Raw genomic sequence first — 22510 nt, 5'->3', positions numbered from 1 at the left:
TGTTTATAAGAGCGATTTTCTGTTGTCCTTCCATGGAAGCGGGCAGCTTTCAAATGGAAATAAAACACTTTTTAATACAAGTTGCTGCTTTGACATGATCACAGAACTGCCCAAATATATGTACAAAAATCCTAAAAAATAAAATATTTGAAAATCAGACAGCAGACAAAGTGAATCACAGGAACAGCCGGTGTAACGCTGACCTGATGCTGTTAAGCTACTCGTAGCAGGAGCGGAGCGGCGCCAAAAGCTACAGAGCTGCCATACAGTTGCAGCCAAGCCAAGTTACACAATACAGTTTTAGCAAGTTGCTCAAAGTCTAAACTGGTATTGTTGTGATTGTAAGGTGTAAAGTTTACCTTTGACCAAACGCCCCCCAAAGAAATCCCAGCGCCCTCCTTTTGTAAAAAATTTCCGCCAGCTTCCCGTCTTGTCCCCTTTCCTCTAGCCATGCCCAGCACCACCTGTTTTTAATTCCTTTCTCAAGTAAACGTGTTTCTTTACCGGGTGAGACAAATTCCATCTTCTTTCATATCGCATTTGATTTAACCGCTGAACCGAACGCATGCGCTTCTTTTTTACAAACCGTTTTATAGTCATTGGTCAAGAACACGGGAGCTAGAATTCTGATTGGCAGACATCTTTGTCTATTATCTACAGTTTAGTTGAGGCGGGACGTTTGGTCCAATGCTCCCTTTGCTTGAAAAGCCAGAAGTCTGGCCCCCAGGGAGCTACAGCTTGGTTGAGGCGGACCATGAAGATTGGTTGAGGTGGACCGTTTGGTCAAAAGCCGGAAATCCGGCTCCCGACCGGAGCTCTTTAACCCCTGTGGCTGTATTCTCTCATTCAATAATTTCTTGTGGTAAACATCCATGAAACATTTGATTCAAGCACTTCAAGTTGCATGTAAACAGGTGAAGAAATGAATCACATTTTAAGTAAAAATTTGATATTTAAAATATTTCAGGTAATAAACATACACATAATGAAATATTATATTCTAAAATATTTTATGTGATTAAAGTAAACAATTATATAATCAGACATCTGCTTGTTACATGTAATGCAACAAGCAAACTGTCAGGACAATGGGTTTGTTTGGCTTTATTTTGTTCATTAAAGTAACATCCACATAAAGTATGTATACTGCCTGCTGCGTTTGGGTCCACTGCCACACCACATCATGACAAAGCACATGAAAGAGCCCATCTTTAAACATTTAATGTGTAATTAAACAATAAAGGTGAGAAGTAAATTTTATGACATAGATTACACTTTAAGTAAATATTTGTTGTATTTCACATATTTCAGGTAATTGTAATGAAATAGATCCTGTTCTAGAATTTTATGTAATTGAACATTACAGGTAAATGTGATGATCGCCTGAGGTAATACATTTTATGAACATTTAAAAAAAAATATTTTTTAAATATAATTTTGGTTAAAAAATAAAAAAAGGGGTCAAAATGTAATAAAAATATGCCTCATCTATATAGTTTAGCAGAATAATTTCACACAGATTATGAGTCAACAGGTCACATGACCTAGAAGCTATTGAAGAAAAATCGTAAATTTTGACAAAAAAAATTGTTAAAAAAAAGGGGAAAATGACTTAAAATGGAAAACAAATGACTGTGCCTCACCTATACAGACTAGTAGAAAGATTACAAAGTGATTGAGAAAATAGGTCAGATGACTTGGAAGCTATTGAAGAAAACATTAAAATTATTTAAAATATATGACTTTAAAATTTAATAGAGGATATTGTGTCTCATGTAAAAGCACGCATTAGCACTGACAGTCAGCTGGTCACAATTCAAGGCATTTATTAACATTTATTTGACAGGAGTGTTTGGTTTGGTAATTTGTTGACAGTCCCTAAGTAAACCTTCGGTTCAACCTTGAGCTAAATGCCGCTTACTCCGCGGAGTGCGAATATCCAACTTAAACCTAACTTCACTTCGGTGCCGTTGAGGAGGGAGCGATGGAGAACAGCTGGCCGAAATTAGTGTTCATAAATCGGATCAACCTTTAGCTAAACGCCCCTTACTCTGCGGAGTGCGAATATCCAATATCCAACTTGAAAACAACTTCACTGTGGTTGGAAACGCAAAGAAAACATCGGTGTTCTGACTAGTTTGTTTTGGTCTGTGGACACCAAAGATGGCACCGAGTGACGTAAACGTCATACGCTGTGACCTCCAAAGCTCTATAAGCCAATGAGGCCGGTGCTAAAAGGCCAAAGCAATGTCATTCGAATGTCATTCAATGTCATGGATGACATTCAATGTCATGGATGACATTCAATGTCATGGATGACATTCAATGTCATGGATGAGTCAAACCAAGTAAGAAGAATAACTGTGTTCAAATGCAAAAAAGAAATATAATGCAAGGTCTTGCAAAATTCAGGCTGCCCCTCATGGAGGTATGACCAATTAAGAAAGGAGTTTGCCTTTTTACAACAGAAGACCAACAAGCCTCTGCTCTAAAGCCATAAAGGAGATGGACGATGTTTTACAAAACCATGATAAACTGTCACAAAATAAACTTGAAACACTAAAAGAATGTTTTATAACCTTACTTAACTGCTGATAAAATGGTAAAACTCTAGTAAAATTAGTTTAAAATTCTAGTTAAAATTTCTAGTTTATTTAACAAGCAAAAAAACAGTAAACTTCTTAAAAGACTCAAGGTTGATGTCAACACTGACAATGAGAGTGATTTCTACATTTATGAAACAATTATAGACATCAATATGGTGTAAAGATGAAAGTACAACTAGAATGTTCCCTGAAGTCCAATGTGGTTGCCCCGCATAAACCATTATTTGAAGACACAGAAATATCACTGTGAATGACATCCACAACAATTAGCAAACCCTACTACTTTCCAGCTTGCAACCAGAAAACTCTACTCAGGTTGTATGTCACTGAGTCAAGCTCAGACTTCTGCTAAATGGAAAACAGCACAACTCTGCTATTAAGAGACTTCCGGTGGAGCGAATGGCGGGGTAGGACGCGTGTAGCTGAGCTCCCGCAACTATTAGATATAATTGTTATTTTAGGCACATTTTTGTTAGCTTTTAACTCCTTCTCGGTGTGTTTTTTGTTCACTCGTCTCAAGTCCTGGCTTTTTTTTCTCAATTAAAATGCCTCCAAAAGTCAAACCGTCTGCACAGCAACAGAGGCCTGCTTCTCATGCTACATCCTCGCCTCGTGGTGACTCTCCTACCTACACGGATGAACTCGCTGACATTTCTCCTTCCTCGGCCTTTAAGTCTGAGCTGCTATCGGCTCTTCGGGTTGAAATGGCACTTATCTTCAAGACTGAACTCCAAGCAGCTCTCACTGAAAATTTGTCGAATATAAAGGCTGAGCTCCTAGCAGTGAAGTCGGAATTGACTAGCAACATTACAACCGTTCAGCTGGATGTGCGCGCCCTGAAAGACACCGTGGGCGAGTTGGAGACATCATGCTCTACGTGCGCCGACGATATCACTACTCTACAGGCTAAGGTGCAGCAGTTGTCTACGGATTTGAAAAAATTGGACAATAAATGTGATGACCTGGAGGCCAGATCTCGTTGCAACAATTTGCGACTGATGGGCATTTCAGAGGATTTTTCCACCACATCTACAGGCATTTCCACTTTGCTCAAGGAGGCTTTTCAGCTGGAGAAGGAGCCCTTGGTGGACCGTGCCCATCGTACTCTCCAACCGAAGCCGAAACCTGGAGAGCGACCTCGTCCTATAGTTGTTCGTATGCACTATCATTCGGACTGTGTGGACATTCTGCGCCGAGCTAGGACCCAGCAGCGGATCACGGTTAGAGGCACGCGCATCTCTGTTTTCCCTGACCACACGCAGAGGACCGCCCGGGCCCGTGCTGCCTTCAATGATGTCCGCCGTCAGCTTCGCGAGATCCCCGGGATCCGTTTCGGACTGCTCTATCCAGCGCGACTCCGGGTCACACACAATGGTATGGAGAAGGAGTTTAATTCACCAGATGAGGCCAGCGTCTTTATCAAGTCCCTCAAAGCATAAGAGAACTTTGCAAAGGTACACGGCTTTGATTAAGCAGCTACGCGTCACATTTACTGACTATTATTCTCTTTGCCTTACAGAGCTTAAGTTCTCTTTTTGTAATTAACATTTTGTAATTTGTTATATTTTGGTCTCAACTAGATGTGCCATAATGACGAATGTTGTTGAGCTTGCGGGAGCTCGGACTGCAGCTTTTCTGCTACTACGTTGCCAAAAACCGTAAGCATCCAATTTAGGGATCTGACTCCTTTTGGGGTCTGCACTGGGTTCCCCATTGTTTGGGGATGGGGTCGTTGTAAGTGCTGCGGGGGTGGTGTGGGGGGGGAGTCGTTCTATTTGTCAGGGTTCCCTTTTTTTTGTGGTGGTGGGGGTCGGTACACCATACTCAGTTTTCCTGTCTCTACCTTTGCAATCATCTTGAAACATGTCTACTAAAGATAATGTGAACATCCCACAAACGGGGTCTTGTGTGAGATTTTTGAGCTGGAACATCAAAGGTATGGGGAGCCCACTTAAGAGATCAAGGATTTTTGCCCATTTTAAACATCTTAAAGCTGACCTGGTGTTTTTACAGCAAAAACCCATATACGCACCAAAGATCAGGTCAGACTAAAATGTCCCTGGGTTTCTGATGTATTTCATTCAAATTTCAACTCTAAAGCCAGGGGGGTTGCTATTTTAGTTTAGCAAATCAATTCAGTTTTCAGCTTCTAAAATTATTTCGGATAAAAATGGTAGATACTTAATTGTTATTGGTAAATTATTCCATGTCCCAATTCTGTTAGTGAATATATATGCCCCCAACTTTGATGACCCAAACTTTATGAATAAGCTATTTGAATCTCTTCCTTCTTTAGATAATAATCTCCTTATAGTAGGCGGGGATATGAATTGTGTCATCGATCCCAAATTAGATAGGTCTGCCCCACGCAGTTTGGTCCCTACATTAATGTCTAGATCACTCTCAGATTTCATGTCAAAGAATGGATGCGTTGATCCTTGGAGATTTTATAATCCCCAATCCAAGAAATTTTCTTTTTCCCACTTGCATCAGTCTTTCTCTCATATTGATTATTTTTTTGTCGACTCTAAATTAATTCCAAATGTTCTGTTGATTATCACCCTATTGTCATTTCTGATCATGCCCCTCTTTCATTAGATATTAAGTTTGCTTTTCAACATCGGTATGTCACACCTTGGAGACTCAACCCTTTACTTCTTTCAGATGAAAGGTTCAACACATTTATCGCAGCTCAAATTGATGATTTCATTGTTCTAAATCAAAATGAGAGTAATCCAATTTCATATTCTTTACTTTGGGAATCATTAAAAGCGTTTTTACGAGGACAAATCATCTCATATTCCGCCCACTTGAATAAGATTCGCAAAGCGAAATTGCTAGAACTTAGTACTGATATTACTAATCTGGATCAGCAAATTGCTATTTCCCCCTCACCAGGTTTAATTAAACAACGGGTTGACTTACAGACTGAATTTGATCTTACCACCAATGATGCAGAGCGACTTCTCTTACGGTCACGCTCTACTTATTTTGAACATGGTGATAAGGCTAGCCGACTTCTCGCTCACCAGCTTCGTCGTCGGGCAGCTTCGCATATGATCCCACAGATTATGGACTTGTCAGGCACTCTGCATCAGGATCCTACTACTATTAATTCAGTTTTTCAGTCTTTTTATTCTGTGTTATTTAAATCTGAATTTCCAGCTAATCCTACTGAAATGAATCAGTTCCTTGACAGCCTCAACTTCCCTGTGATAAACCCAAATGTTGCTAAGGAACTTGACTTGCCTTTAACCATAGAGGAGATTGTTGCTGCCATGAAAAGCATGCAAAGTAACAAAGCTCCCGGTCCGGATGGATTCCCTGTTGAATTTTTAAAAAAATTCCAGGACAAGCTATCCCCAATACTCCATGCGGTATACAAAGAGTCACTACAAAAGGGCAGTCTCCCTCATACTTTAACACAAGCCTCTATTTGTCTCCTCTTAAAAAAAGGATAAAGATCCCAATATTTGTAGCTCATACAGACCTGTCTCTTTAATAAATGTAGACGCTAAGATCCTTGCTAAGGCTTTGGCTTGTCGTCTGGAAAGTATAGTACCAACTATTGTTTCACATGAGCAAACTGGATTTGTTAAGGGGAGGCAACTCTTCTTTAATGTCCGTACACTCCTGAACATTATTTACTCTAAAACCTCCACTGAAATACCTGAAGTTGTGATCTCGGTCGACGCTGAGAAAGCGTTTGACAGAGTTGAATGGGATTACTTATTTGCAGTTTTAAAGAAATTTTGACTGGGTGATGCATTCATTTCTTGTATACGTCTCTTTTATGTTTCCCCTCATGCTAGTGTCTCCTCCAATGGTATTCAATCCAGTTTTTTCAGACTTTTCCGCGGCACTAGACAGGGATGCCCGTTATCCCCTTTATTGTTTGCTCTGGCTATAGAGCCTCTCTCAATCTTTTTAAGGTGAAAGTGTTAGAGCTAACACTTTCACCGGAATTTCCCGATTAGGTACAGAATTCAAACTATCTCTTTATGCTGACGATTTATTGCTGTACGTTTCAAACCCTAGTCTTTCCATCTCGTCAATTTTATCTGCTTTTCAAAGATTTGGATCTTTTTCTGGTTACAGAGTAAATATTGCTAAAAGTGAATGCTACCCTATCAACGCAGCTGCATTAAAGCTTTCACACTGACATTCCGTTTAAGTTGAGCTGCTCTGGTTTTAAGTACCTGGGTGTCAGTGTAACAAGGTCATTAAGCTCTCTTTTTGCTGCTAACTTTTTGCCTTTCATTTCTAAAATTAAATTGGACCTCCAAAGATGGAATAGTTTACCTCTTTCACTTATAGGTAGAATCAATGCAATTAAAATGAATGTTTTACCTAAATTCTTGTTTTTGTTCAATAGTCTTCCACTGTTTCTGCCGAAACATTTCTTTAAAATGTTGGATCAAGTTATTTCTGGCTTCCTATGGTGTGGTAAATCACCCAGAATCTGCAAATCCACTCTTCATAGATGCAAATTCAGCTGTGGTTTGTCACTTCCAAACTTCCTGCTGTATTATTGGGGGGCCCATATCCACAAAATTTCATTTTGGTTTGGATCCCTGAACTTCCCATGGTGCAAGTTGGAAGCAAAATCATGCTCCCAATCCTCACTAATTGCTCTTCTCACTTCCCCCATTACATCCAACCCCTCTGGCTTTACGAACAATCCAGTAGTTCGCTCCGTCTTAAAAATTTGGTGCCAGTTTAGGAGGCATTTCAAACTCAACTCAGCATCTACACTTGCTCCTTTAAGAGGAACCCCTTGTTTCAACCAGCACTCACAGATCCCGCCTTTTTGTCATGGGATAATAAAGGGCTGTCATGTTTTAAGGATTTTTACAAAGAAGGTATTTTTCGCAGCTTTACAGACCTTGCATCAGAATTTAATCTCCCCCCTTCTCATCTATTCCGGTACTTTCAAATTAGATACTGTGCCAGGGCTCTGTTTCCCGGTTTTCCTTCTAGGCCACCAAACCTGTACTGGGAGTTGTTTGAGTTGGGATCCTCTTCAAAGGTCATATATCGCTAAAGTCTACAATGAAATTCTGTCTTTTAATTCTTCACCCATTACTAAGATTAAGGCTGCTTGGGAACTCGAACTTGGTCTAAATTTGGGAGAGGATTGGTGGAATAATGCTCTTAAGAAAATTAATTCAAGCTCAATCTGTGCTCGACTTTCTCTTATACAGTTTGAAGTTTTCTTCAGGGCTCATCTCTCTAAAAATCGATTGTCGCAATTTTTCTCCGTTTCTGACATTTGTGAGAAATGTCGTGCGCCTACCTGTAATTTAACTCACATGTTTTATTCCTGTTCATCACTTCATAGTTTTTGGCAGACCTACTTTGTTACAATGTCAAAGATACTTTCAGTGGTTATTAAACCTTCTCTCCATGTTGCCATATTTGGGCTTCCAGTTAACTACAAACAGTTCACTTCCAATCAATTGGACGTCTTAGCATTTACTTCCTTATTGGCAAGACGCCGTCTTCTTTTCCACTGGAAACTAACTAAACCACCCTCTAGCAATCAGTGGCTAAAATACACCATGTCTTTTCTAAAATTGGAGAGAATTAGATATTCAGTGAAAGGCAACTCAGCCAAATTTTATAACTTATGGTGCCCTTTCATGACATTCTTTCACTCTCTTCAGTCTCTTCCCCAGGATTGAGTGCTACACCCCATTCCACCCTTTCCCCCTTCTTTTTTTCCCCCCTCTGTTTTCATTATTTATTTATTTATTTTTATTTATTTTTTTACTAGGTTTGTTCTTGTGTCTTGTTCACTTAAGAAAAAGAAAAATACTCATAGGAGGTAAATTGTATGCCTTTTGTCAGTTATGTACTTTTTACCTCTTCTATACCTGTATCCTGTTCGTTTCTATCGATGCCATAAATAAGGTGTGTATCATAGGTCATAAGATATTCTTATGACCTATGTTAAGAGTAAAGATTTTGCCTGTAATGTCTTGTTCTCTTCTAATAAAAATATTAATTAAAAAAAAAACAAAAAAAACAAAAACTCTATTAAGACTTTAGCAACAAACAACCTTTTATCGAGAGCTGCTTATACAGTCACGAGCTATCTTTGTCGAAGTAGATAGAGTGATATATCCCCTGGCCAATAAAATTCTGGAAACACTTTATTTGACGAGGTGAGCGTAAACCTGACATGACACTGTCATAAACATGACATAACAGCTGTCAAACATGAAGGAGTCCTCGTGGATGTTTATGACATATGTCATTCGGTAAATAGTGACACTCTGAATGCAAAGTTGACACTTTTTTAATGGACTTTTAATGCAAAGTTACACTTTGCATTAATGCAAAGTTACACTTTGCATTAATAGTGTCATTTACCAAATGACACTTCAAGACAACAGTTGTAAACATTCATAAAGACTTCTTCCTGTTCATGACTCTTATGTCATGTTTATGACGGTGTCATATCAGTCTTATGCACACCCCATCAATTAAAATGTTTCCAAAATGCTTTTAAAGAAAAAAAAAAGACCATTAGTTGATATTAAAATAAACATCTCTGAAAAATTAATGAAAAAAATTCTGGCTGTGGAATATGAGTGAGTGATATGATCTTAACATTTGATCACAATATTTTATAATAGCTACTATTTTGATAGAGATATAAATGATAATGTATTACATCTTTTTAGGCAACACCATTCATAGCACCACGTAGTGCTGTAGAAAAGTCTTATTTGTAATCAGCTCTCATTTCATATTTTTGAATTTATATTTTTTGATGCTTGTGAAGAACCCAAAGGAAAAAAACAAAAAAACAAACACATTTTAGTTTTTTTTTTTTTTTTTTTACATTAACTGACATTTATTGTGACAATGATAAATCAAAATTCTTATAACAAAAAATTGTCCATGATAAATGTAAGTGATCATGGAATACAGATCTGAACTTTCATCAAAAATAATGCTTGGAAATGAACAGCATTTACAGAAATTAAAACCCACAAAGTGTTTTGTTGCCACACTCACCCGGCTGAGTCGGGACACAGCCAAAGAAACGCATGTCTTGAACTCATCTGGATTCTTCTGGCTCAAACAGGTGATGAGAGAGATTGCTGCTGTCACAACACCCTGCATCACAAAGAGCTCACAAATTTAGTGACCAATTAGTGTCAACAGCTCATTTTGATGCAACCTGCATCTCAGCTCTTACCATGTGTTGGTCGTTGAGCAGGTGCACCACACGTGATGTCCATTCACCCATCAACACCAAGTCAGGCGATGTCTTATAGAGGCGTAGCAAACACAAGGCAGCTGATTGCTTAACGCTGTCCATCGTGTCCCTTTGGTTCACAAATACAAAGTACACAAATAAATCAGATAAATGGGTTTTCACAGCAGATCATTAGCTGAAGGAGGAATGGCATATCCTGCTCTCCTTTGTCCTTACTGATAACTTTGCCTGCGTGTTATTTTAAAGTCACAGTTTTTAAAATTATACTTACACTGTCAACATCATAACTGGACTACTTCAAACCTAAGGACTGTGGAAGGCTTTTATTTTTATTTCTACTTTGTCCACTTCCAAGCTGAACCAAGGCAAGATACCTCTGGCCAACTCTGGGGACATTAGCAGTATAATACAAAGACTCCAATCGGCAGAAATAAAGATTCAGATTTCGCAGAGGAATACCAAGGTCAACATAGGTTCAACTCTACTAAGGACTCAAAACAACGACCAGCTCAGCATTACACAATGTCTGTAGTCAATAGAAATGAAGATTCAACAGCTGGAGGTGAACTTTGAGGTAAATGCTGCCTGTGGAAATGAAACAACTCTTCCTCAAATCAACTGAGAACTCGCATGCCCCACACCAAACAGCTCAACCTGAACTCTCTGGGAGTTAAGCTAGAAAAAAAAAAGTCTCACTTCGAATCTGACGAGACAACCAACAGGGAAAACCCTTCATCTAGACCAGAAGTCTCATTCTCGCGGCCCGCGAGCCAATTGCGGCCACAGGACGACATCTCGTGGCCCCCACCGTGATTTGAAAGTATAACATTAGTGTGGCCCACAGGGTGAGCGGACCTCTGAAGGAAGTCCCACCTGCCGTTCCTTGTCATGGCTGATATTCGGTGCTAGGCTAAGCTACACTGATTTCATGGACACTACGCTTGTAACAATAGTCTGGCGGATGATGGAACAGGCCGGTACCAGTTGAAACCAATATGTAGTGTACTTTTATTTTTCTCTTGCTTTTCTTTTATTTTGTTTGTATTTCATCTAATTCATATAAAGCACTTTGAATTGCACTGTTGCTGAAAATGTGCTATATAAATGAAATTACCTTGCTTTACCTCTGAGGGAAACCTCGCCTTCAAACAACAGGTTTGATGCAAAATCAGCACATCCACCCCACAAAGTGAACACCAAGAAAACGAAACAAATGCCAAAAGTGCTCATTGTTGGAAATGAGGCAGTAAATGTAATGAGTTATTTTTGCAATGCTAAGACGACGAGAGCAATTTTCTTCCCCAATGACACAGTGTCTGATATAACAGAGAAAATACTCTCTCTAGCCACTGATCAGCCAAATATTGACTCTAGTTCTACATATTGGTACTAATGATCTGGCAAAACAAAGATCAGAGATTCTGAAAAAGGACTATCACTCTTCTGAACACTATCGGAAATCTAAAAGAAGATGTTTCTCAGTGGTCCAACTTCATCAACTCAATGGGGAGACAAAAATTACTACAGATTGCTCATCATAAACAAACAACTGAAAAAAGCGTGCTCCGTCAGCGAAGTGACCATCTTCCATAACCACAGGATTTTTTGGCAGTGTTTTCACCTCTTTGGAAGAGGCGGACACCATCTTAAAAAAACAGGGGATAAAGCTACCGTATTTTCTGGACCATAAGGCGTACCAGATTATAAGGCACACTCTCAATTATGGCGTCCATTTCTGTCTTTAACCCATACATAAGGCGTGGTGGATTATAAGACGCATGCTAAAACATACAGTCAACCAAAAAATAAATAAATAAAAATAAAACGGTAAGTTTAGTTGAACTTTATCCAACTATGTAACAATACACTCAAGTCATTTTTTCTTCTTCTTCCACAAATCCATCAAAATCCTCCTCTTCTGTATCTGAATTGATCAGCTGGGCAATTTCGCCATCAAACATGCCAGGTTCCCTCTCATCATTGTCGGAGTTAGACTCGTTGCCAGGTGGCTGTTCAGCAATGATGTCGGCTTTTGCGAAAGGTCAGACAACAGTTAAGGCAGATACATTAGCCCAGGGGTCCACAATAAATTTACAAATGGTGGCGTAACTCGCCCGGCGCTGCCTCCCCGTTTTAGTAAACCTGTGTTTACACGTGTGTTCTGTCATCCATCGCTCCCACGCCGCTCACAACTTCTGTTTGAATGTCCTGTTTATACCAATGTCCAGCGGTTGGAGTTCTTTTGTTAATCCTCCCGGAATGACGGCAAGCTCCGAATTAGTTTGCTTCACTTCCCTTTTTCACAGTAGCAGTGAGATGGGCGCGCATGGAGTCGCAGATGAACAGGGACGGTGATGCGTGGAAAAACCTATTTGGTTTTTACCGGAGGCGTATGCTGCAGAACTCGGACAACAATTCTCTGATTGGTTTATCGCTGCTGGCGTACGTACTGTACACTTTATGTCTCTGTGTCAGGGACAGATTTTGGAATTCAGTGCACACATAAGACGCACTGGATTATAAGGCACACTGCTGATTTTTGAGAAAATGTAAGGCTTTTAGGTGCGCCTTATAGTCCGGAAAATACGGTACTCACTGAAAACCCTTTTCATTTTACAACAAGAACAATGTGATCACTGCTTCACAAAAAGAGCCTCAAGGACATCCAATTAGGATGCAACCCTCCACGTATCAGGAATAAACTATTCCAAAACAAACTGACAAAACATCAACCCCTCCTCCCCTCTACCCCGCTTTCCCATTCTTTCATTGCAGTCACAAAACACCTATGAAGAAATGTCTGGACATGAGTTTCTCAAATTTATGGATGAATGAATGAACATGTTCTCCTCAGTCTTCTCTTCTTAGTGCTCACATCTCAGCCTTTACTTCTTCTAAGCCACCTGACTCCTAAAGGATCCACCACTCTGTTCTTCTAAGGTCTGAAACTGGGATCCAGACATTTTGTTTAATTCAAGGTCACTTCACCACCCACGACTCCCGGCAAATATGGAAGGGCATCAAGCCCATCACAAACTACATCAGGGATGCACAATGCTTAAGGGACCCCTCACTGCCAGATGCACTCGATAAGTTCTATGCCCACTTTGAGGATCCCAACACCCTCTCAGCACCTGATGACACGCCCCTCTGTGTGACCACAGCAGATGTGAGGAAGAACCTCCAGGGAATCAACTCCCATAAGGCTGCAGGCCCTGACTACATCCCAGGGCGGGTACTGAGGGACTAAGCACATCAGCTGTCTGAGGTGTTGGTGGACATCTTCAACACCTCACTGTCACTGGTTTCAGTCCCCACCTGCATGAAGACTACCACTATTGTCTCTGTGCCCAAGTGCTCCACAGTGACAGGCCTGAGTGACTACTGACCTCAACATCAGTAGTCATGAAGTGCTTCAAGAGGCTAGTCATGACCCACATTAAAGGCTCCATTGATGTCACTGTGGATCCACATCAGTATGTCTACAGAAAGAACTCCACCTTTGACTTTGTAGTTTAATGTCTTTAAATTGGGCCTCTGTCTCTTTAAAAAGACAGAGGCCCAATGTAAGGCTTTTAGGCGCACCTAAAGAATCAACCAGATGCGTTTTTGATGAGGAACAACATCATAACATCATGTAAATCTCAAAAAAGTCGATTGTACTATGACAACCAAACGTTTCAGTTTATTTCAGCTTCCTCCCATATCCCACCCTTAACCAGACTCACCCAGCCACCAAGATGCGAGGGATCTCACTGGCAAAGGCCTCAGCCATCTCCCGGCTGCCCACATTGGCGATGCAGTGAAGTGCCAGGCACATGAAGGTTGGATTACGGCTAGACAGGTCATTCTTGATGGCGTTATTGATTAAACGAATCAGCTCACTGTTGCTGTTCACCAGCACTGAGATAAACAGATAGCCCTGGAGAGAGAGACACAGCAGATGACCATTCAAGTTTAGGGCTGCAACTAATAAATTATTTTAGTAAATTGATTATTCTGATAAATAATTTTAAAAAATGGCAGATTTTTCATTTCACCATTTAAGTTTTTTTAAATACAATATTAGAAATGAAAAGAAATACACAAATGGTCATTTTCTAATTTAAAGGAACATAAATATATCATTGCATAAAATGTGATTCAGCATTCATTTAGTGAATGTGAACCAGGTGAAGCTAAAGCTGCCACTTGGGTTTCGACTAAATTGTATTTCCAGACAGGGTGTTATATATATATATATATATATATATATATATATATATATATATATATATATATATATATATATATTTATTTTTTATTTTTTTTAATCTTAAATACAAAATGTAAATGTATTTTCTACAGTGCTGGCTTAATTACTGATCTGACTGTGTTAATCTTTTAGCAAGCTCACTTCTTCTTGAGTCTGTAAACTCAAGTTAATTAAGTGATTACTAAATTAGTTGATTTAGTCCATGGGCCAGACCATTTTTTGGTCTCTCTCAGGGTGGCAAAGTCTGTTCATATTTTTTTAAATGATACATGTCTCTAGACATAATACTTTCCACATCGCAGATAGGACATTACGGTTAAATAAACCTATTATGTTGGAAAGCTTAACTTTAATTAAATCAAACCGATGTGCTCTGCTTTGAAATACTTTATAAACCAAACATTTTTCAACCAGACCTGTCTGAATAATATTGGTGTTTAACTCCCACTCATTGGGGAAAGCTAGCGGGAGTTTTTATAACAATGTGCCAGGAGTTAGGCGTTTTCTCTCGGTATACCAAACCTGGAGCGCCCAGCCAGCTGACAGCTGGCGAAGGGAGCTGGCTGTTAACGCAGCGGTAGCAGACAGGTCCGAAAATGTCAGAGCAATATTGCAATTAGGTGATGTATTGATGAACCGATCAGTTAACTGAGATTTACACACTTGCATTCTCGCCTAAAAATGTTGTACCAAATCACATTGTGTCATTTCAAGTGTTACATTGCTAAATAATTTGTCGCTATTCATCGCCATTGACGCTCTGCCTGAATGCCCAGTTGGAACCCGCAATGAATTATGGGATACCGTGGGCCATGAAGGATACACCGGACCCATCTTTCAAATCTGGGGAAAAGAAGGATGCATTTGAAGGAGTCTATGAATTCGGACAGGCCTTGTCGCCACGCTATGACGTATTCGGCCTACAAATCCATCCTTCGAAGGATGCAGACCCTGAATTCGGACACAGCTAATGACTCAGCAACTTTGGAAGGGCTACCATACCAAAATATTGTCTAGAGACATGCATCATTTAAAAAAAAATATGGGCAGACTTTGCCACCCTGAGAAGGACCAAAATCTCAGGGCCATCTGGCCCATGGACTACAATGTAGAAATCATTGATGCACTTGGTCATTTGCACTTTGAAATCTCATATTTGATCAGTAAGCCCAATTTAGACAGAAGTATAAATTAATTTTTACAAATTCATGTTAAGATACTTTTCTCCTACAAAAAACTTTATGCAAATGGTAATCATGTTTTTGAAAGTAAGTCATTTAATTGCTTATTTTCTTTGGTAGCCATTATGAATTTTTGAGTTTTTATTAATAAGATAATACTTTATTTATCCCCAAAGGGGAGGTAAATTTGCTTGTCCCACCATAGCAGACAACAAAAATTAATAATAGTATTAAAACCTGGCTGCGGCTACACAGAGCTAATAATAGCATTTCATGCAAAGAGATGAAATGCTCTTTGCATTTCTTACTTTTGTGTTCTAACCCAAAAGTTAACACTTTTGTGCTAGAACACTTTAACCCAAAAGTGTTCTTAATAAAAACAACTAATAAAGACAGATGGATTATCTTTTGTAATCCCTTTACTTAAAAAAAATATTGATACATCAATTAAAATTTCCAAGTACTAGTTTTGTCCTTCAATAATATTGTTTATAATGCATGGATGGTTTCCACATTTCCTGAAAAGGATCTAAAAGAAATTTGTCTGAACAGTAATTTACTATGGTGGACAAAACCCAATCCACCAATAAGATGGAGGGTGACTCATCCTTTTTCTGCCTACTCAACATTTCCTGTTCCTGAGAAAACTGTCCAGAACCAAATTAGGAAATGGCCACAGACAAGCAGTTTAACTTGTACATTTGAGCACAAACCACATTATGTGTTGCTTATGTATCTCAATCACCAATCATTAATTTGGTGTAAAAAAAACTGCAGTTGTTAAGGTTTCTTCACAATGACTATCACAACTAAACATCAAATTGTAACCAACTTTTCATAAAAATTACTAAATTCATTCTTAAATAAAATGTTTCCACAGAAAAGTTTTAACTTTATGCTGGTGAAAAACATAAAACTTCCTTGCAGCCACACCATTCTAGGGCTTTAGTCCTTCTGTGCAATTTAAAATCTCTGCTCTTGATGTCAAAATGATAAGAAAACAACAACAAAGGACTTACGATCTGTTTCTCTGTGTACTTGTTGGAGCTAAGTAAATTGACTGCCTCCATGTGTCCAAAATCAATATCATGGCCCAGCAGGAAGATGAAGAGCAGCTTGCAGACATATTTCTTCTTACTGTAACCATCCAGAGCCTTGTCACCTTTGAACTTCGAGCGGATGTTGGCAAGCTCCTTATTTATCCGTTTGATTTCAGCCTCCTTGCTCTTACCTGAGAGACGGAAAAATGTAGTTTCATTATCAGCAAGGTAGCCATGAGTAATCTGGTTTAAATTAAATCTCTTACATTCAAGAAAAAAAAGCTAAAACATTTTAAATCATCACTTCTTGAGCAGAAAGTGACCAGTTTTTAAAATTACAGAAAATGCAGAATACATCCCAGAATGTGAAAGCTGGGATGCTAGTCCCAGAATGCTAGGAGCATTTTCCCCTAGCATTCAGGGGCTAGGGGCCCCAGAATACCCCTATGCATAAATATATAAACATACATAGCATTCTGGGGCTATGGGCTACCCCCAGAATGCTAGCCTCTAGCCCCAGAATGCTAAGGGATAATGCCCCTAGCACAGTGGTTCTTAACCTGGGTTTGATCAAACCCCAGGGGTTCGGTGAGTCGGTCTCAGGGGTTCGGCAGACCCTCTGCCGCGGAGGTAAAGACACACTGTGTAAAGTCGTGATGACGCTCCCCGCTTTGCCATCACTTGCTGCAGAAGATCACGTTACATTGCTGAGCCAATCAGAGCTGCGGAGGAGCCTTGATTGAAGGAGTTTCACTCTCAGCATGGATTTGAACTTGTGTCTTTAATTACTTCAGCAAAGCTCAGTTTTTACCAAATTCTGTAGCTTTCAGTGTACTTCTAAATCTGCTCCTTAGTCGCATCTTTTCGGGGTTGCTACTGGCTGTAGTGGCGTGGGGGTGGTAACGCAGCTAATATAATTACATTACTAAATCAGAATACCGTAAACTATTTTGTGTGTCTGCAGGGGGTGGGGAATAAGAAGGGTTCGGTGAATGCGTGTATGAAACTGGGGGGTTCGGTGCCTCAAAAAAGGTTAAGAACCACTGCATTCTGGGGCTTTACATTTGAAATCCCTCCAAAATATAACAATGGGTGTCACAGCTATACTAGCTGACAGTGGTGCCCAGTGTGTGAGGTTCTTATTTTTTCAGCTATAAAAAGAACACGATGTGTTTTCTCTGTAAAACTAGTGCACCAGTTTCACAAATGGTTACTTGGGAATTTCAGTCAAAATACTATTTGTATCAGTATTATCACAACAAATGTTCACTTTAAATCTGCTAGCTTACCAGCCCTTAGCCTCAGTATAAGTCAATCTAAGTCAGGCTTCAGATAAGTTTCAGGGCATCTTATTTACTGAACAACTGTGATTCAATGACAATGTTTTTCATAACATTTTACAAGAGAACAAGCCTCAGAACATCAAAGTCATGTTTCTATTTCCCACAGTTAATCAAAAATCCCAATGACAGGAGTCAACAACCTTAGCTAAGTCAAAGAGCCAATGTAAGGTAAATAATAAGCAGGTACACTGTTGCGCAAAAGCCACTAAGAGCCTCCCAAAATATGCCTTTGGCAAAAACAGTGTTGAAGATAAGGAGAAATCAGATTGCTTAGAGACATTTTAGCTTATTTTATAAAAATTCTGAGCCTTGGTTTGCAAAGAAATAACCTAGCAAAAACAAACTATTACTATGTTTAATCTGAATATACATATATATATATATATATATATATATATATGTATATATATAAATATATAATATTTTACAAAAGTCAGACAATAGCAAATCAATGCACAAGGAAAATAAATGAAAACAAATGGCAATGTCTAGATAAATTCATGGATAAGGAGACTATTCAGGGACATCAAGAAATCACTAAAGAGAACCAGGGATAATGCAGAAAACAACGAGCAATTGCTGTTTGAAATGTAATTTCATAATAAACTACTGCACATAATTACAACAATGCTGCTTGAAATAGTTATTATTCATCATTAGGCCTGTCACGATAACAAATTTTGCTGGACGATTGTCTAAAAAAATTATTGCGATAAACGATAATATTGCTTCAAGACCTTTTGACACCGATTTAATGGAAATGACTAAAAATACATGCAATTTCCTGATACACCTTATTTTCAAAATAACACGTAACACTGGAACTGATAAACTAAATAAAACAACCAAAAACAAAAATAAAATGGATTCTCAGTCTCCATTAACAAAAAAACGTACTTGAATAAAAACTAAACAATAAATAGTGCATTCAACCAAAAGAGTGCAGATTATGAAGTCTGTATTGCCCTTCAGTAATCTCTAGATTTAAATAGAAAAAACGGGCACATCCGCAATGCAATAGTTCACACTACACCATTTTTTGCCCGTTTTCCCCTTATGACAATCTTAGATCGTTGGCCGATCTAACCGACCAGTGTGTGGTGTGTTACGGTAGAGCTTCGTGGCCGCTCCGAAATAAATCAGGGGTTTTCCCCGACTGGGAGCTAAACGCTGAATGTGACAGGTAGCCAATCAGAAAGCCGGATTCTCTTCCTGCTTTCTGAGGGGAAATTATGGAGGGGAATCCCAAACAGCTGACACAGCGCAACCCGAAGTCCAGCGGACATCGGAGATGATATGTGGAAACAACATAAATATTTATTTATTTCGTGCAAATATAGAAATGACAAGGGGAGGAGTTGGAGCCAAATTGCTACCGCAGTTGATAAACCCGGTAAGTTTTCAGCTGTTCTTCGTCAACGTGACATAAATAGGTTATATTTCATTCAGTCAGAACTTTACGCTGACTCTAGCCACATGCATCACAGGTAGATTCTAGTAAAGCATTGATTAATGCCTAATATTAAAATTAGTTAACTGGACTTGCAGCCGTTATTTTGTGCCCATGTGGCTGGACACCACATGGCACGACGAACCCGATCGAACCGTTATACCTAGGATTTCTGTGGCTAATGCGTCTTTCAGGTTTTGAAAATAGGCTGACAGTCGGCGACAACTCATGTAATGTGCGCTGGACATTAGACTAAGGAAATGAGGAAGAGAGGGTAAGTGGAGAGCACCGGAGTTGAGCCTTTTTTATTCAGTGTCATCAACATTAAGAAAAAAAGGCAGGAAGATACGATAAAGACAATAATTAAAATGAGGTCGATAGGTTTAATTTATCGTCTGATTAATTGATTTATCGTTTATCGCGACAGGCCTATTCATCATGTTTTTCATAATATTCCATTCAGTATCGATTGTCTCAATTATCCTGAAACTATGTTTCCAGCTCTGATAAATGCTGTGGAAATCAGAATTACGCAGTTTATGCTCCACTCCTCATGACTGCCGACTGACCCATTACGTTCTAAAAATTGGATGCGTTTGTTGATGGGTGAATTAACTTTTTCTCTCTTTTTTTTTTTACCATGATTGCTTCAGGCTGCTCCAATTTACACATTTCAATCAAACTCAAAATAAGATAATGTAGGAAATGAATCATTTGGAAATTTCTCAGTTCAAACAGACTTCTCCAACAACATGGATTATACATAGGGGCTAATGTTTACATCAGTAATGCTTACTGCTTGAACCAGGCTAGGGATGTCCAAGTCCAGGCCAGAATTTTATATCACTTAGTTGTGTTTAAAACAGAAAGCAATTAGGGCGCAACTGAATGAGGCTAATCTCATGCTAAAAGCAATTTTAGAATACCAACAGCAATTATAAATATCACCTATGTCTTTGTTTAGAAATAAATATTTATTTGGAAATCATTTAGGAAAAAATTAACAGCTTGTGATATACTTTACATGTACATGTTCTATTTGATAAGTAGGATCAATGGGATATATGTGACTGAATTGATTTTTTTTATTTTTGCAAAGTGCCTAGAGATCATGTTCGTTCTGAACTGGCATTAAATAAACTAAACTGAATTACATTTTGTGGATAGATACTTTGTCCTGGAACATGCATTAGATTTTTTAAATAAAATTGTGACGGGTTGAGCTCAGCAGTGTATCTTAATTAATTGAGGGGAAAGGTCATGTCGGGGTGCTTAAATCCTTCACTCCCTAAAAACAGACCTGTGCACCTGACACGGGCTGCTAATGCTTCAAGGCGGCAGTCCTATAGCTTAAAAAAAGGCTGACTCGGATGTTTTATAAACTCAGAAAATCAAGAGCCTTTCAATTGCATTGAAGCATTAGACCGCATTAAGTGACAGGTGTGGTTGTATAAAGGTTACGTTTAAAGTAACATTTGAGTATAGTTATAGTATGTAGAGTAATGTGACACCACGTCACTTCACAGAGTCTCCGTAAAACCAACCAATTGAATGTAAACCTGTGCGGTCGGGATTAAATGAAACATATCAGCAAGCAGATCAAAGTAAAGCCACTTACAGTTTCTAATGTCCGAGATGAAAACGGCTAATCCGCGCATTCCATCTCCCTTCGACACAGCCGGCATTTTTGCAGATTCCTTTCCTCACTCCGGCCTTCTCTGGAAAAACAAGCCGATGCTGGACAGCCTTTTACGCAGGACTGGAGTGGAAGATGGCCAACTTAACGTTCAGAAAGAGCTAACTAATTTGCACGTCCAGTCGCTCCTCACAATTCGGCAAATAACACTTGTCCAACTACAGATTGTATGTTTGACGGTGGCTAGTCCAAGTCGCATTTGCTAGATTCACTGGACGGAGAGGAAAAGTCCAGCAACAAGACAGGTTAACGCTTTCCTTGTTAGCTGGCTTGTTTCCGCTAGCTCTGACAAGCTAACGTTATTTCATTCAAACCTTACCTCGCTCGGGCTAGAAGTGACGCGCAACACCAAGAAGAACAAGTCGTTGAGCTTAAAAATGTCTACTAGTTGGAGGTGTTGGAGATGAAAGCAGACAGGCGTGTTGGTATGAATATCGACTGAAAAATGATGTTAAGTTTATTCGACTCGCGAGGACCGTTAAGCTAGTTCAACAGCTAGCTGGCTAGCTATATCATTCAAAAACAGCAAAACCAGCTGACCCGAATAACTCGGCAGGTTTTAACTTGCCACGGAACGATAGAAATCTGCGGTACTGCCTGTTTTTGTTGTCGTAAGTGTTGACCTCAGTGTGGCGTCCGTTGTAATTTACCAGCTTCCACTCACGGTCGGAAGGCTCGTGACAGCAAAACAACGTGGCCGCGCGACGCAGCCGTGAACGTGCACGCTATGAACAGCCAACGGGGCACGATGGAAAGCTCTTAAAGCTGAGGGAAGCACTTAAATGTACCCCCTAGTTTAAACTATATGGCCCAGAGCCGGTGTTATGCCCAGAAACGGATGCCTGCCCAAAATTGCATCCCCTCTCGCGGGAGCGCGCATCGCTCTAAAGTCTCGCATATTGACGAGAAACCGGACTGACATCTTGTGGGATCTTAGAATGATTCGAGGGCTCTTCCAGGTACCATAGCTGGATGGTATGGTGTATGGAATATTATTTTTAAATACGTTTTTATTTTGTTATGTATTCCTACTTGTTCTCAGACTTTGAGAAACATTTATTTATTTATTTATTCATTCATTCATTCATTCATTCATTCATTCATTCAGCCTTGACGGTTGAGTAATTTGAGTCTTTTATACGTGTTTTAAAAATTTTAAGTACTTTTTAAAAGTACATTAAACAATCTAGTTTGTCCCTGGGGGAAATCTACCTACAGATATCATTAAACCTCCCACAGTTTTCAGATATGGAGTCATTTAGACCCCACAAGATTTTTACTCTGTGTTTTTTACTCGGTCAGTGCAGGGTCCAGTAGTGTTGCAACTGACCCCAAGTGTGCATCTACAAGGTCTTTATTGTGTTGTTTCGGAACGTGATGGTCTGACAGGACAGTACCCTGCTGTCTAACTGCAATATATTCTGCGGTCGTCCAGAGGATCGTTATAAGACAGAAGAGTTAAAGAAGCCTGGAACATGACCTATCCCCTTTTTAAAAATCTTGCTTGCATGCCAACATAATGTATGTTAAAAACAAACTGCTATCGATAGACATCGGCCCTCTGCAGCCCTGCAAAGAAATAGCCAATGGATGGATCGAATATTCAGAATTTATTTAAATGATACATGTATACATGTTAAAAAGCAGTAGAGAGGGCATCCTACTTGCAGAGTCTGTTTGCCCTTGGTATATTGTCAAATCTGAACCT

General features: G+C 39.4%; 1 protein-coding gene across 2 annotated transcripts in view; it reads right to left on the bottom strand.

The window, feature by feature from the left end:
- ap2a1 (adaptor related protein complex 2 subunit alpha 1) overlaps positions 1–21500 on the bottom strand; it is a 45152-nt gene extending 23652 nt beyond the window's left edge. For both annotated transcript variants that reach the window (XM_088007996.1, XM_088007997.1), the window contains exons 1-5: positions 20725–21500; positions 16293–16504; positions 13566–13759; positions 9817–9946; positions 9633–9734 (exon numbers count right to left, since the gene is read on the bottom strand). In XM_088007996.1, the coding sequence (XP_087864122.1) occupies positions 9633–9734; positions 9817–9946; positions 13566–13759; positions 16293–16504; positions 20725–20791 (705 nt within the window). In that variant the 5' untranslated portion in view covers positions 20792–21500. The remainder of the gene's footprint in view (positions 1–9632; positions 9735–9816; positions 9947–13565; positions 13760–16292; positions 16505–20724) is intronic.
- Between the last annotated feature and the right edge of the window lie 1010 nt (positions 21501–22510).

Source organism: Poecilia mexicana, unplaced genomic scaffold (genome assembly GCF_051168715.1).
Source record: "Poecilia mexicana isolate PSO_F unplaced genomic scaffold, ASM5116871v1 scaffold_8, whole genome shotgun sequence".
NCBI classification, from domain to species: Eukaryota; Metazoa; Chordata; class Actinopteri; order Cyprinodontiformes; family Poeciliidae; genus Poecilia; species Poecilia mexicana.
Note: the sequence above shows the minus strand (reverse complement) of the source record. Positions and strands in the feature narration are given on the sequence as shown.